The 16,518-nt window shown below is 47.5% G+C and overlaps 1 protein-coding gene across 5 annotated transcripts in view; it reads left to right on the top strand.

The window, feature by feature from the left end:
- Positions 1-16,518, top strand: part of LOC113517173 (spectrin alpha chain, non-erythrocytic 1) — a 116,436-nt gene that overhangs the window by 37,345 nt on the left and 62,573 nt on the right. For all 5 annotated transcript variants that reach the window (XM_052899539.1, XM_052899543.1, XM_052899548.1 and 2 more), the window contains exons 11-30: positions 363-449; positions 1,293-1,423; positions 2,506-2,728; positions 3,180-3,385; positions 4,397-4,485; positions 4,601-4,754; positions 5,463-5,598; positions 6,040-6,252; positions 6,656-6,802; positions 7,680-7,850; positions 8,684-8,867; positions 9,171-9,343; positions 9,625-9,815; positions 10,160-10,354; positions 11,832-12,006; positions 12,603-12,715; positions 13,279-13,391; positions 13,803-13,927; positions 14,821-14,960; positions 15,388-15,490. In XM_052899539.1, the coding sequence (XP_052755499.1) occupies positions 363-449; positions 1,293-1,423; positions 2,506-2,728; positions 3,180-3,385; positions 4,397-4,485; positions 4,601-4,754; positions 5,463-5,598; positions 6,040-6,252; positions 6,656-6,802; positions 7,680-7,850; positions 8,684-8,867; positions 9,171-9,343; positions 9,625-9,815; positions 10,160-10,354; positions 11,832-12,006; positions 12,603-12,715; positions 13,279-13,391; positions 13,803-13,927; positions 14,821-14,960; positions 15,388-15,490 (3,069 nt within the window). The remainder of the gene's footprint in view (positions 1-362; positions 450-1,292; positions 1,424-2,505; positions 2,729-3,179; positions 3,386-4,396; positions 4,486-4,600; positions 4,755-5,462; positions 5,599-6,039; positions 6,253-6,655; positions 6,803-7,679; positions 7,851-8,683; positions 8,868-9,170; positions 9,344-9,624; positions 9,816-10,159; positions 10,355-11,831; positions 12,007-12,602; positions 12,716-13,278; positions 13,392-13,802; positions 13,928-14,820; positions 14,961-15,387; positions 15,491-16,518) is intronic.

Here is a 16,518-nt window from a genome sequence, read left to right on the forward strand (position 1 = left end):
TGATAGATGAGAATGAAAACAGGCCAGTTAGCCCATCATGATGAATTCATCAGGAATTAACCATGATAGTTTCCAGGGGGAACCGCGAAGAGGTCGACCTGGTTGGGTATACTGCTAGCAATGGGATTCTCAGTCTCCATTACTAACAATCCCTTTCCCCCCAAGGCAGGTTAGTTAGCTCACCGTGACGAATTCAACAGGAATTAAACAAGATGGTTTCCATGGGGGACCGTGTGATGGTTTAACCTGATAGGGTACTCTTAGACCTCACTATTAAAAATCCCTTTCCCCGAGTAATATATCTATATATAACAATGTCTTTGACTTCTGTCTGTACCGTACTACGTGGGTGTTGTCCGCAGGCCGAGCATGCTCGCGAACTGGCGCTGCGTACCGAGCTGCTGAGGCAGCAGCGACTCGAGCAGCTCAACTACAAGTTCAACACCAAGGTAACGTGTCCACCAGTCCAGAACAACCCATTATGGGAGAGCGATGTGAGGAGGAGGGTAGTGTCTTTTTTAAAAAAAGATGGTAATGGAATGGTAACCCCGCCTGTGTTAACAGTATACACTGGCGGGGCACCAGTGAGGCATGATAGGTGTGGATGAAAAGCAGGTTAGTTTGGCCACCGTGATGAATACACCTGGAATTGAGCAGAATAGTTTCCAGGGGGGATCGCGGTGAGATCGATCTGAAAGGATATATTACTGGACATGGGAATAGAAATTCGCATTACTAACAACGAAGTGTAGTCGAACTACTGCCTGGGCAAGAATGGGAGGCGGCAATATTGCAAAGGAGGGGGGTTGAGAGGGGGTGCAGACGGCTAAAAAAGCTGTAACAGCTGCATCAATATTTATAAGGTATCGGTGAGATCGATTCCGACGCGCCGTTCCTCTAAATCTATCTTTTAACCTGACAATTTAATAGTTCCGAAATTTATAATAGTTTGTACCTAAATTTATTAGCAATAACCAATTAATTCATACTAGCTCTTACCCGCGACTTTGTGTGAAGAAACATTCATTGCTGTAGGCTCGCCTATTGTCACGTTGGATTCTAACATTTTTATACCACTAAGGTGGCAAACAAGCATACCAACCACCTGATGGTAAGCGGTTACCGTAGCCTGTGAACGCCTGCAATACCAGGATATTCAGCGCGCGTTGCCGACCCTGAAGAAACCTCTTTACCCCCCTTTTGAAGAAACCCATGCTGTAGTCTCTTGGGAAAACTTTGACGGTATGTTATATATACATAGCAGTGGTTATATCTGTTTTTGTCGTGGACAGTCGGTGCTGAGGAAGGGCTACCTGAAGGAGATGGTGCTGGTGCTGTCGGACCCCCGCTACGGGTCCAACCTGGCCCAGGTTGACGCTACTGTCAAGAAACATGAAGCCATATCGGCCGACATCCTCGCCAGGTAAGTTTACTAGCTAGATACTCAATTCAGCTTTGTACGAATGTGTTAATGTATTCATTATTATTTGTATGAGACAAAATCTTCCCTCTCGCTCACTTAATAACAAGATTTTGCAATTTAAATTTTTGACTTCCTGTACGATTTATTAAATTTCTTTCAAACAAACTATCATTTCATACAAACACAAAAAAATAGAATCAAATAGGTGATGGGTTCACTATATTCGGCAATTAAGTTTTATTTATTTATATTAAAGCGAATTTAATGACCTTTAAGGGCATATTTACAACAATCCGTGAAGTGCTATTGAATTATTTACCAGAGGGAGACTTTGTACAAAAGCCGATTGCTCGGGTACCTCTGTCACATTCGTGTTTCAACCGTGAAGCAGTTGTGTTTGCATGGCTGTGTTTCGGTTTGAAGGGTGGGATATGGCATGAATTTACTGGGTACAGAGAAATAACACCTGAGTCTTCAGGAATGGCAACGCATGGGGGGTATCATGGGCGAAACAGTACACTTTGTTATGTCCATGGTACTGCTCATGTCTATAGGCGACGGTTACCACGTTCCATCAGGTGGGCCGTCAGCTTGTTTGCCATTCTAAGTTGTTTAAAAAAAAAAATTCTTACATGTTTTAAACATAAAGTCCCATTGCCCTGAATCGCTACTTAAAAGAAAGTATAGTCCACAAAAACCTCCCTGACCAAGTGGCTTTGTATTGTTTTATTTCGAAGTTTCCTTTGCAAATAAAAGAATAATAGTCATGACACATTTATATTACTGTCCGCGTGGTCCCGGCATAGAATAAGCCACCTCTTCCTTTCCCGTGAGTGTCGTAAAAGACGGCTAAAAGAGGGCGAAGGATGGACAGCAGCGTCCCTCTTAAAACATCTCTAAAGCCTAACTACGATTGCCAATCTTCCTGCCAAGAATGACAACTACTGGCAAAACCTGTCTAAGGGGAGGCTTATGTTCAGCAGTGGACAGTTAAAGGCCGGTATGATGATGATGACGATTTTATTAAACAAAAATTGGTGGACTATGGGAAGCAGGTGTTAAAGTCAGAACATTTGTTTTAGAACCGAACGCTTCGAGGATCTATCGGCAATGGCAGCGGAGCTCGTCCGCGAGAACTATCACGGAGCTGAAGCGGTGTCCCGCACAGAACAAGCAGTGCTGCAGCGCTGGCGCGAGTTGCTGGAACTGCTGGAGAGGCACCGGACCTCGTTGGCGAGGCTCGCGCACCTGATGGCGCTGTTGCGGGAGGCTGACACGGTCGGACACACGCTAATGGAAATGAAGGTATGGTGGCACATGAGGGGTATCATGGGGTTTACCGTTTAAGTATTGTTTTTTAATGACGTTAATGAAATGGTTGTTAGTATTTTCTGGCGGAGTACCTGATTGCTCGGGTACCTCTGTCCTATTCGTGTTTCTACCGTGAAGCAGTTGTGTTTGGATGGCTGTGTTTCGGTTTGAAGGGTGGGATATGGCGTGAATTTACAGAGTACAGAGGAATAACACCTGAGTTCTTAGGAATGGCAACGCGTGGGGGGTATCAAGGGCAAAACATTAAACTCTGCTATGTCCATGGTATTGCTCATATCTATAGGCAACGGTTACCACTTTCCACCAGGTGGGCCGTCAGCTTGTTTGCCATTCTAAGTTGCATAAAAAACTATCAAATCCATCGTTAACACCAAAGGGCAACACCAATAGTAGCAATACTGACGTACATGGAACATTTCCATAGGCGCAGTTCCAGTCAGAGGAGGTGGGGCGGCACCTGGTGGACGTGGAGCGGCTGCTGCAGGCGCACGCGCTGCAAGAGCTGCAGCTGGGTGCGCTCGACGACTCGATCCGCCGCCTCGTGCGCCAGGGCGCTGCTGCTGAAGGTCCTCCGCAGCCCAAGCAGCAGCTCACACAGCAGCTGATGCAACTTGAAGAAGCTTATGACAGGTGGGAACCCAATGTGAATATTTTTAGAATGACAAGCTGATGTTCCACCTGATGGAAGGTGGTAACTGTCGCTTATAGACGTGAGCAACAAGGTGGACATCACAGAATATAATGCACAGCACTTAGTACCTCTCAAGCGTTGCTTTTCCTGAGGACTATGGTGTCTTTTTTAATAGGTGATAATGGAATGGTAACCCCGCCTGCGCTATTGGTATACGCTGACGGGGCACCAGGGAGAGATGATAGGTGAGGATGAAAGCAGATCAGTTGGCACATCGTGATGCCACTAGAACTAACTAGGATGGTTTTCAGGGGAAGTGGGGCTGTTAAAACCCCACTACTAACAATCCCTACTCTGACTATGGTATAACTACCTCCAGGCTTTGTAACTTCATTGCCATATCCCACCCTTCAAGCCGGAACACAGTCAAGTACAACTGCTTCACAGCAGAAAATGGGGGTTGTTAAAAAGGGTTTGTTAAGATTTCTTCAGGGTCTGCAACGTGCAGGTGATACCCCTAGTGTTGCAGGTGTCCATAGGCTCTACAGTGACCGTTTACTATCAGACGGGCTGTACGCTTATTTTTATGTGGTGTAAAAAAAAAAGAAAAATAGCCGAGACAGTTGTGTTTGCATGGCTGTGTTTCGGTTTGAAGGGTGGGATATGGCGTGAATTTACTGGGTACAGAGGAATAACACCTGAGTCCTCAGGAATGGCAACGCATGGGGGGTACCATGGGCGAAACAGTATACTCTGTTATATCCACGGTACTACTCATGTCTATAGGCGATGGTTACCATTTTCCATCAGGTGGGCCGTCAGCTTGTTTGCTATTATAGTTGTATACAAAAAAAGGTACTACTTATGTCGGCAGAAGTACCTCTGTTCCGTCTGTAGAGTTTCCTTTAAAAATATTTTTCGGCTAGTTTTCGTCCATGTAATTTATAATAACTAGGATCATAGATTGATCTTCTCCATCTCCAATGTTAAATCCTTTACTGCTGTTACAGCCTCCTGGCCGCAGCTAAGGATCGCAAGGCGAGACTGGAGGACGCCAGGAACCTCTACCAGTTCCTGGAAGACCACGACGAGGAAGAGGGTAAGACGCTCTTCCATTGGGCACTTTTGATCCCGGAATGATGTTTATAGTACAGCCTACGTTTCATTTGGATGTGTAAAACCGTGTGGCTTGAATCCTGTGGTGTCGTGTGCAGGCTGGGTGACGGACAAGCAGCGCATCTGCCGCGCGGACGTGGCGGCCAAGGACCTGCGCGGCGTGATGGCGCTGCGCCAGAAGCACACGGCGCTGCTGCACGAGCTGCGCGCGCGCGACCACGTCTCGCAGCGCCACCGCGCCAAGGGACAGAGGTACCTCCGCCACCACGCGCCACCACCGCCGCCACCACACACCATCACACTACCACCACTTCTATCACATATACCACCACCACCGTCACCACCACTACTACCACATTCCACCACCATCACTATCATACTCCACCACCATACGTCACTACCGCCACACATCATCACCGCCACATCATCCCCACCATGCATCACTCCCACCATACATCACCCCCACCACATCACTACCACCACACACATCATCCCCATCACATACATCACCACCACCACACACGTCACTACCACCACACACACATCACCACCACCACACACACCACCACCACCACACACATCACCACCACCACACACATCACCACCACACCACATATCACCACCACCACACACACCACCACCACCATACACATCACCACCACACACACCACCACCACCACCACACACATCACCACCACACCACATATCACCACCACCACACACCACCACCACCACACACACCACCACCACCACACACACCACCACCACCATACACTTCACCACCACCACACACACCACCACCACCACCACACACACCACCACACATATCACCACCACCATACACATCACCACCACACACACCACCATCACCACACACATCACCACCACACCACATGATTATCTATTGACCCACAAACTTTATGAAGTAGTCTACTTAATGTACTCCAACGTATGTTGCAGCTTAATCGACGCTAAGCACCCGAAGAGCGCGGAGATCGAGCGGCGGCTGTCGTCGCTGAACCAGCAGTGGGAGGTGCTGCGGGAGCTGGCCGCCGCCAGGGAGAAGCAGCTGGCCGACGCCGCTGAAGCGCACCAGGTACTGTGCCATCATATAATTAGGTACCCCGCATAATATATGCAGACGTGACATGTATATTGCAGCTCTATACCAGCGAGTTGGTCAAACACTGATTTATTTATTAAAAGAATAAATGGATTACATTTTTACTGGCCAGTACTTAAATTTTTTTTTTTGATGGGTAAAAATGGTATGGTAACCCCGCCTGCGCTAACGGGATACGCTGGCGGAGCACCAGTGAAGGGTGATAGATGAGAATGAAAACAGGCCAATTAGCCCATCATGATGACGATGGAATTAACCATGATAGTTTCCAGGGAGAACCGGGAGGAGGTCGACCTGGTTGGGTATATTGCTAGCAATGGGATTCTCAGTCTCCATAACAATCCCTTTCGTTACAATATTATTAGTGGCCAGTACGTGAACATAATATATGTCAACTTTATTTTTTGTTTGCAGTTCTACGGCGACGCCAACGAGGCGGAGTCGTGGATGAAGGAGAAGCGCCCCCTGGTGGCGACGGAGGACTGTGGGCGCGACGCGCCGTCGGCCGGCGCGCTGCTGGCCCGCCAGAGGGCGCTGCACGACGACATCCGCGCCTACAGCGCCGAGCTGGACACGCTCAGCGCACACGCCGCCCGGCTGCTGGCCGCCGGCATACACTCGCTGCAGGTACTGCACGGCACTGCGCCCGACACATGGCACGCTTTAACATTCATGATATTTATTATTTACTAGCGGCCCGTCCCGGCGTCGCACGGGTGAACATTTTTAACATTTCCCTTCACCGTTCCGCTCCTATTGATCGTAGCGTGATGAAAAGTATACTATAACCTGCCTGGGAGTATGAAGAATAATTGTACCAATTTTCGTTCAAATCCGTCGAGTAGTTTTTGTTTCTATAACGAACATACAGACAGGCAGACAAGAATTTTACTGATTGCATTTTCGGCATCAGTATCGATCACTAATCACCGCGTGATAGTTATTTTGTAAATATATTTCATGTACAGAATTGACCTCTCTACAGATTTATTATAAGTATAGATTAATAACAAATGTGTGTACCCACCAGCTGCCGACGGAGGTGGACTCGTCGCCGGCGATGGAGGAGGAGGAGTGGGTGAACGAGTCGCGGCTCGTGCCCACCGAGGTGTGGGAGGAGGAGCCGGTCGAGCGGCTCGAGCACCGCACCGTCACCGAGGAGCGCAGCGTGCCCCAGGTACGGCAAACACTGCTGGCTCTTTTTTAATGGGTGATAGTGGAATGGTAACCCCGCCCGCGCTAACGGTATATACGCTGGCGGGGCACCAGTGAGGGATGATAGGTGAGGATGGAAGCAGGTCAGTTAGGCCATCGTGATGAATACACCAGGAATAGAACACGATAATTTCCAGAAGGAACCGCAAGGATCAAGATTATTATCAACAGTCCCTTCCAAACTCTCCCCCACCCCCCATTACATTCCATTACTAACAATATCTTTACCAGTTATGAAGTATTTTTTTTTAATGGATGAAAATGGAATAGTAACCACGCCTGCGCGTTTAAAATCTGTTCCAATGTTGGGGGAAGGGATTGTTAGCAATGGAGTTTGACAGCCCCATTGCTAGCAATATGCCTTATTAGGTCGACCTCCACGTGGTTCCCCCTGGAAACCATTGTGAACAATTCTTGTTGAATTTGTCACGATAGGCTAACTGACGTACTTCATCCTCACCTATCATCCTTCACTGGTGCCCCACCGGGTGTATACCGATAGCGCGGGTGGGGTTGCCATTCCACTTTCATCTGTTAAAAAACAACCACGCCTGCGCTATCGGAATACGCTAGCGGGGCACCAGTGAGGGATGATAGGTGTGGATGAAAACAGGTACTGATCTGTCTAGCCCATCCTGACGAATTTCATAAGAATTTATCAAGATGATTTCCAGGGGGGGAACCGCGTGGAGGTCGACTTGATAAGGTATATTGCTAGCAAGGGAGCAGTTAATCCCTATTACTAACAACCCTTAACCAGCCCTTCCTCCCTAAGTTACGGGTTATACAACCCATTAGTACGTAGTACCCACTCTGATATCTTGCTTTTTGTCCACCAGGTGAAAGCGCTGTACGCGTTCACGGGGCAGGGCATCTCGATGCAGAAGGGCGAGGTGATGTTCCTTATCAACAAGACGAATCCAGACTGGTGGTCGGTGCGCAAGGCCGACCGCACCGACGGCTTCGTGCCCGCCAACTACGTAAGGGAGATCGAGCCCAGGCTCGTGCCGGTGAGTGCCTGTTCTTTATCAGCGTTTGACCCATTTAGGATCACTTTATAAGAAGAGTTACCTACTTTAGAGGGGGGGGGGGAAGGTTTATTTTTAATGAGTAATGATGTAATGGTAACCCCACCGGGGGAAAGGGATTGTTAGTAATGGAGACTGAGAATCCCATTGATAGCAGTATACCCAACCAGGTCGACCTCCTCGCGGTTCTCCTTGGAAACTATCATGGTTAATTTCTGATGAATTCATCATGATGGGCTAATTGGCCTGTTTTCATTCTCATCTATCACCCTTCACTGGTGCTCCGCCAGCGTATCCCGTTAGCGCAGGCGGGGTTACCATACCATTTTTACCCATCAAAAAAAAAAAAATGGTAACCCCGCCTGCGCTAACAGTTTACGCCGGCAGGGCACCAGTAAGGGGTGATAGGTGAGGATAAGAACAAATCAGTTAGCCCATCATGATAAATACACCTGGAATTCAGCCCGATGGTGTCCAGGGGGTACCTCGTGGAGGTCTTCCTGTCGGGGTATATTGCCAGCAATGGGACTGGTAGTTCTCATTCCCCCTCCCTCTGTTTGGCTGTATTTGGCGCATTTAGAATTACTTTATAGGAAGAGATACCTACTTTAGAGGAGTGTGGGGGGGGGGGGTTAATAAGTACCTACCTATTATCTACTTATACCTATCTTGATTACTTTTTTATAAATAAAAAATCATAACACAGTATCTTGCAACACTGGAATTGTGAGTTTACTGCATCGAATAAAAAGTCCAAAAATAAAAAGCTGTTCGTAGCAGAGAGCGGTAGAATATTGGTGTGGTGTTGTACGCAGGTGCAAGTGCGGCGGCCGGAGAAGGTGCGCACGGTGCAGCGCGTGAAGAAGACGGTGCTGGTGAAGCAGGTGGTGGCCGTGCGGCGCGGCCGACCCCCCGCCCGCCGCGCCTCGCGCACGCCCGCCGCGCCGCCGCCCGCCGCCGCCGTCGACGCGCGCATGGCCGACATACAGCGCGACTACGGTGAGCCCCAGCCACGCACTGCCGAGGACGGTTCACGCCACGCACGCGGCCCGTCGTTAAACCAAAAGCCGAAATCTCGAGTAATCGAGTAATAATACATGAAGTAGATCGACCTCCTGGTTCTCCTTGGAAACCATCGTGAACAATTCTTGTTGAATTCGTCACGATGGACTAACTGACCTGCTTCATCCTCATCTATCATTGTTTTGGCTTTACCACGGTTACCACTTTCCATCAGGTGGCCTGTCAGTTTATTTGCCATTCTAAGTATCTGACCTCACTGATCACCCTCGCCCATTCCAGACGAGCTGCTGACCCTGTCGGCCAACCGCCGCGCCCAGCTCGAGGACGCCATAAAGCTGTACAGCTTCTTCGCGGAGTGCGACGACTTCGACAAGTGGATACGAGACAAGGAGAAGATGCTGCGAGCGGACGACGCTGAAGATAGCGTCGACACCGCCAAGAGGAAGTATGAGGTGAGGAAGTGCAGCCAAAACAGTAAAATCATGGACTGAATTAGGTACAGTTATAAAAGAAATTTGGGTTCTTCAAAAGGGGGGGTAAAGAGGTTTCTTCAGGTTCGGCAACGCGCGCGTTATACCTCTGGTATTGCAGGCGTTCATAGGCTACGGTAACCGCTTACCATCAGGTGGGCCGTATGCTCGTTCGCCACCTCAGTGGTATAAAAAAAGACCACATTAAAAAGACTTCTTTAGTGGCATGCATTTGAGTGTTTGTGATTTGAATTATTCCATAGAAATTCGTGACGGATCTGTCTGCGGCCTCCAAACGGCTGGAGCATATCGACGCAGCTGCCGAGGAGCTGGTGGCTGCGAAGCACGGCCAAGCCGCTAAAGCTACCGCCAGAAAGCAGCAGTTGCGTCAACAATGGGACCGGCTGCTGCGGCTCAAAGAACAAAAGGAAAAGAGTTTGGAAGGCGCATCAAGGTGGGTTTTCAATAAAGTGTAATAACCCTGGATTTTTCAGGAGTTTGTGATTAATTCAAAGAAATTCATCTTTAAAATGGCTATTAGAATCCAACCTTGACCAGGCAATTAGGTCAACTCTGGACCAGTAACAATTATGAGGAGTTGGAGAGTCGTTCCACTTCAGTCGATTTCTTCTACTCTACTGTACATCCAAACCGTTTTGTCATCTAGATGAGTAGGTACCATGACTCTGTAAATTTAATATCTACTTGTTATGGAAAAAACCGCTGAGTTTCCAACAAGTTCTTCTCAGTAGATAAGAATATTCTTGATTAAGCTAATATTATTTACTTCCTTCCCAGCGTGGAACTCTTCAGCCGCACCTGCGACGATGCCCTCGACTGGATGGCCGAGAAGGAACAGCAGCTCGCGGCCAGCACCGACCCTGCTGCTGACCTACGAACCGTCAGGGCCTTGCAGCGTCGTCACGCGCAGCTCGAGAGGGAGCTGGAGCCGTTAAAGGAGAAAGTGAACACTGTGAGCCTGCTGGCAGACTCGTGAGTGAAATGACCTACTTTTATACCATTTTAACGGCATCAACGCAAGGCAGGACGATCCCACACTAGATGGAGTGATAACCTCGATGCAGGTGGATCAGGAGCGTTCCTTTTGGCAGTCTATGGGGAGGCCTATGTGTAACAGTAGGCAGATAATGGCTGAGATGTTGATGATGGTGTAATGGGGTCAAGCTAGCCCATTAGCCGTCACCAGAGGGAGACTTTCTTTTTTGTTCTTTGTTTGCCATTCTAAGTTGTATATAAAAAAAAACGTAAAGTGTCATAGACTTTATAGAATAATGTTGCTTAAGAACCTCTCATGCTTCGCCATTCCTGAGGATTCGAAGTATTTGAAGTGATTGTCCCCTTATTGATAAAAACGATTCATAAAAACTTACCAGAGGGAGACTTTGTACAAAAGTCGTTTGCTTGGCCACCTCTGTCCCCAGCTGTGTGTACCGTGAAGAAGCGATTGAATCGAAACTTTGTGGGGTTCTTATGGGCATATTGAACTGTAAAAGGCACACTCAACATTACTGGTTTTCTCGGTATTACCATTTTAGCGCCCGATTATCCCAGAAGCCACCAGAAGCCCTTTTTTCCTTGATTTTTCAAATTAATGTAAAGAATAAAAAAAAAAGAAGATAATGATACTAGGTTTATTAACAAGATCAATTAAAAAGTAAATTAGTTTCCAATGCAACGCGAAATCCTTACCATAAAAGTAACATTTCATACTGAGCAATAATTTTTCTCTCGCACGCAGCCTTTTGAAATGGTGTGAGAAGCATTGGTAAATAAATGTATAGCTAAATCCATGTTAATATTACAAAGTGTGTTTGTTTGTTACCTTATAGCACCTTAACGGCTTGACCGATTACTATGTAAATTTGGTATACGCGTACTATACGGGAGGGAGAAGGTCATGGGCTTTTTATCGTGATCAATGAGTCCCGCTCATGCGAACGAAGTCGCGGCTAAAGACTTGTAATAAATTAAGGAAAATATAAAACAAGATACTATTAAATGTTATAAGCAGAAATTTAAAAAAAAAAACTGTAATTACATTTAATACGTGAAAGAAGAGGATTTGATCGTGAATTCTCATAAGCGTTAAACGACGAGGTAATGTATACATACCCTGGTCCATCCACATGTCACTAATTCATATCCGGCTCGAAGGACCATATGAAAGCCTGAACTAGGGTCTTGTGTTTTGATTAAATTAAATAAAAAAAAAAACAATTACATTTAATACGAAAAATAACAATATTTTACAGAATCCCAACCTTGCCACACTTCGGCGTTGCTACTATACAATTCAAACACAATTATGCCAGTTCTTAAATGCACTAGCGTAAATTCTCCCCAAATTTTGAAGGGCTCTCAGTGATGCTCTTGGAGTTTCAACTAGTACTCCTGGATCCTTCACTCCCAGATCACAACTACACCACTGATGCTGTATTTAATTCCTCAGCGTCAAATCCCAGTACCCCAACGAGAGGAGCAACGTGGAGGGTCGCCAGCGGGAGATACAGCAGATGTGGGAGCGGTGCCAGGCGCAGGCGGCCGAGAGGAGGAACCGGCTCGAGAGCGCCGTCGGCCACCAGATATTCGGGAACAGCTCTGCGCAGCTGCAGGACTGGCTGCAGGTGAGTGCGGCAGGCTTGAGTAACTGATGACCACCATGGCATCGTGGTGAGCACCGTTGCTTTGTAGAAACGAGGTCCCAGGTTCGATTTCTGGTCGATTTAATTTAGTAAATGAACTTTCCTCGAGTGTGAGAGTTCGATGCCTGATTTCCCATAACCCTGAGTATCATTCTATGATATACGATTACACCAACCGCTGGATGACCATACAATTGGTGTCTGGTACTTATGATTATGGAAATTCACTAGGGATTAAATGATGGTTTCCAGGTGCAAAGTGTGTAAGTAGACCTGATCCCCTTCCCCATCAGGTATACTGCTGGTGGTGGAGCCACTATACACCATTATTAGCAACTAACAGACTACTGTATGGGGTTTTCCAAAAAGGGAATATTAAGGTTTCCTCAGGCTATAGGCTACAGTGACCGTTTACCATCAGACAGGGTATATCCTTGTTTGCTACATTCTCCCCCCTCGATTGGGATATTGAGATGAAAATATCAATAGGATTGCTGACATCTTGGTGAGGGGGGAGGGGGAAGTTTAACACAACCTTCAGTTTCTAGTCAATTAAAATAAATGTTGTTTGTGGGCAGACTGCGCAGGCGCAACTGGCGCAGGAGGCGACCGCGAAGGACGTGGCCACGGCGGAGGCTCTCCACAAGCAGCACCAGGAGTTACTCGATGATATCAAGACGCACAATGACGAGTTAGTATTGTACCAAATATTCTAAGGTGTAATTGAAAGGTGTGGTCCATTCTATGCCGGGACCACACGACAAATATAAATGTTTACTTTTGTTTTTTTTTTAAATGAGTGTTAATAAAATGGTAACCCCGCCTGCGCCAAAGGTGGTTTGTTGGTGGTGAAGTGTGTTTTGAGGGAATGGAAGGTCAGTTGGGCCATCGTGACAAATCACCAGTACACACTATGTCAGTTTCCAGAACCATGTGTACGACTGGAGTGAACATATAGCAATTGGAGTGTTTTCCCCTTTTACTGATGGTTTTTTTTTTATGATAATGGAATGGTAACAACGCCTGCGCTATCGGTATACGCTGGCGGGGCATCAGTGAGAGATGTTAGGTGAGGATGAAGCAGGTCAGTTAGCCCGTCGTGACGAATTCAGCAATAAATCAATCACGATGGTTTCCAGGGAACGCCGCGTGTAGGCCCTGACCTGATAGGGTATATTGCTTGCAATGGAATTGCTAATCTCCATTACTAACACTCCCTTGCCTCTCTTTACTCATGGCAACCATCATTCGCAGGTTCAAGGAGGTGATAGGGCTGGGTCAGCAGCTGCTCGCCAACAACCCGTCCCTCACCGACGTCGCGGAGAAGATCAAGCTGTTGCAGGACGAGCAGCGGGCACTCGACAAAGGTCTGTACTATAATCACCAGGAGGAGACTGTACATGAGTCGTCTGCAGCTGTGCTGTGCTTATAAATATTTCGATTTGAAGAGTCGGTGATAAGACATTAGTCCTCAGGTATGGCAACGCATGGGGGTATCATGGGTGAAACAGTATACTCTGTTATGTCCACGGTACTGTTCGTGTCTTTAGGCGACGGTTACCACTTTCCATCAGGTGGGCCGTCAACTTGTTTGCACAGTAGCGGGCACTTTGCTTTACCTAAATGCGGTTCCGGATTCGGTTCTTGGTCTAGTCATTCAGAAATGAACTATTCAGGGTGTTCCGGATAGTGCTCCTAGATATTCGTCGTGTGATTTTTTATAATACAAATATGATCGGTTTTTATTTCCAAATTTTAATTATCATCTTCCATTGCAGCCTGGCAGGAGAAGGAGGCGTACCTGAAACAGCTGGTTCAGCTGCAGTGCTTCAACCGCGAGGCGGACCAGATAGACGCGACCAGCGGCGCGCACGAGGCCTACCTGGAGTACAAGGAATGCGGGGTCGGTATAGTTGAATGACAGATAGATGTATTGATAAGTGTGTATTGTTGTGCTGAACACAACGAAACAGTATACTGCAACATAACACAGTAATACATTGATATCTATCAACAACACAACAATACGCTGCAACTCAACACTAACACAACAATGTAGTGTAACTCAGCAGCGACACAACAATACGCTGCAACTCAACACTAACACAACAATGTAGTGTAACTCGGCAGCGACACAACAATACGCTGCAACTCAGCACTAACACGCAACAATGTAGTGTAACTCAGCAGCGACACAACAATACGCTGCAACTCAACACTAACACAACAATGTAGTGTAACTCGGCAGCGACACAACAATACGCTGCAACTCAGCACTAACACGCAACAATGTAGTGTAACTCAGCAGCGACACAACAATACGCTGCAACTCAACACTAACACAACAATGTAGTGTAACTCGGCAGCGACACAACAATACGCTGCAACTCAACACTAACACAACAGTGTAGTGTAACTCAACAACGACACCAAAGGGAGATTTTGTACAAAATTCGTTTGCTTGGGTATCTCTGTCCCATTTGTGTTTCAACCGTAAAGCAGTTGTGTCTCGGTTGGAAGGGTGGGATATGGCGTGAATTTACAGGGTACAGAGGAATAACCTGAGTCCTCAGCAATGGCAACGCATGGGGGAGTATCATGGGCGAAACAGTGTACTCTGTTATGTCCACGGTACTGCTCATGTCTATAGGCGACGGTTACCACTTTCCATCAGGTGGGCCGTCAGCTTGTTTGCCATTGTAAATTGTATAAAAAACACAACAAATACACTGCAATTGAGCACTAACACACAACAATGTAGTGCAACTGAACAGCAACTGGTTGCGTGGTGCGCAGGCGTCGGTGGACGAGGCGGAGGCGCTGCTGAAGCGGCACGAGGAGCTGGAGGCGCGGCTGGCGGCGCAGGACGAGCGCCTGGCCGCCTTCCAGGCGCGCGCGCTGCAGCTGCAGCGCCTGCCGCACTACGCCGCCGCGCAGTCAGTACAGAGCCCGGGGACGTGCTCCACGCGTCTTTATAATATTCTTCATTTCAGAAAAACTACTCGACGGATTTTTTTAATTCTTTCACCTGTACAAAGCTACATTGTCAACGATTAATATAGTTTACGTATTATTTTGGAAAATTCTGTCTACCCGTGCGAAGTCGGGTTGGATTGCTAGTCACTACATAAAATAGTCACTTCCGTTTGTCTAAAAAATCAGAGAGTCAGTGGATGCAGGTGGCTCAGGACCGTTCCTTATGGCGGTCTATTGGGGAGGCCTACGTCCAGCAGTGGACGGATAGTAGCTGAAATGATGACCATGAAAGGCTGTGTGTTTTGACCTAAAACCTTGAATAATTAACTCGCCTGCTCCATGACTGCGTTCGCGCCAGCATACGGCTAGCCTGATGGTCTGTTGCAGTATCGCGGCGCGGCGCGAGGCTGCGCTAGCCCGCCGCGACGGCGTGCGGACGGCGGCCGCCACCCGCCGCCGCCACCTGCAGGCCGGGCTTGCTCATCACCAGGTGCGTACACTGTTCATACTTCACTTACAGAAGGGGGAGAGGATACAGTGGAACGGTAACTTGTAAAATGACCCCGGAGGCATCAAACTTTAGTCTTTGCTGTCGGTATACACTGACGGGGCACCAGTGACAGATGATAGGTGAGGAAGGAACAGGTCTGTTGGCCCACCAGAACGTATTTTTTTTTATTGGTTGAAAATGGCATGGTAACCCCGCCTGCGCTAACGGGATACGCTGGCGGAGCACCAGTGAAGGGTGATAGGTGAGAATGAAAACAGGCCAGTTAGCGCATCATGATGAATTCAACAGGAATTAACCGTGATAGTTTCCAGGGGGAACCGCGAGGAGGTCGACCTGGTTGGATATATCGCTAGCAATGGGATTCTCAGTCTCCATTACTAACAATCCCTTTCCCCCCACCAGAACGTATTGGCCAGGAGTTAATCCTGTCCGTTTCGAGATTTATCAGTTATTTTTTTAATTACATTGCTTACAGGCGTAAGAATCGAAATGTAATTGTCATATTTTAATAATTATTATCGATCAGTCGTTAATTGTCCACTGCTGGACATAGGTCTCCCGTTGGGGGGTTTTCCCAGTAGTTGCCACGCTTGGCAGGCGGATTGTCAACCGCAGTTAGGCTTTGGTGATGTTTTAAAAGAAACGCTGCTGCCCATCCCTCGCTGTCCCTTATTCGCGTCTTACGACACCCACGGGAAAGGAAACGGTGGTCCCATTCTATGCCGGGAATGTGGCGTGAATTTACTGGGTACGGAGGATTAACGCCTGAGTCCTCAGGAATGGCAACGCATGGGGGGTATCGTGGGCGAAACAGTATACTCTGTTATGTACACGGTACTGCTCGTGTGTATAGGCGACGGTTACCACTTTCCATCAGGTGGGCCGTCAGCTTGTTTGCCATTCTAAGTTGTATAAAAAAAAACAATCCACACGGCAATTTTAATATTTTTTTCAATGTAAATCTGTAATTAATAAATTGCCAAATACAAATCTATATATTTTTTTTA

The sequence above is a fragment of the Galleria mellonella genome, unplaced genomic scaffold (genome assembly GCF_026898425.1).
Source record: "Galleria mellonella isolate WM207_F2 unplaced genomic scaffold, CSIRO_AGI_GalMel_v1 utg121, whole genome shotgun sequence".
Classification (NCBI taxonomy): domain Eukaryota; kingdom Metazoa; phylum Arthropoda; class Insecta; order Lepidoptera; family Pyralidae; genus Galleria; species Galleria mellonella.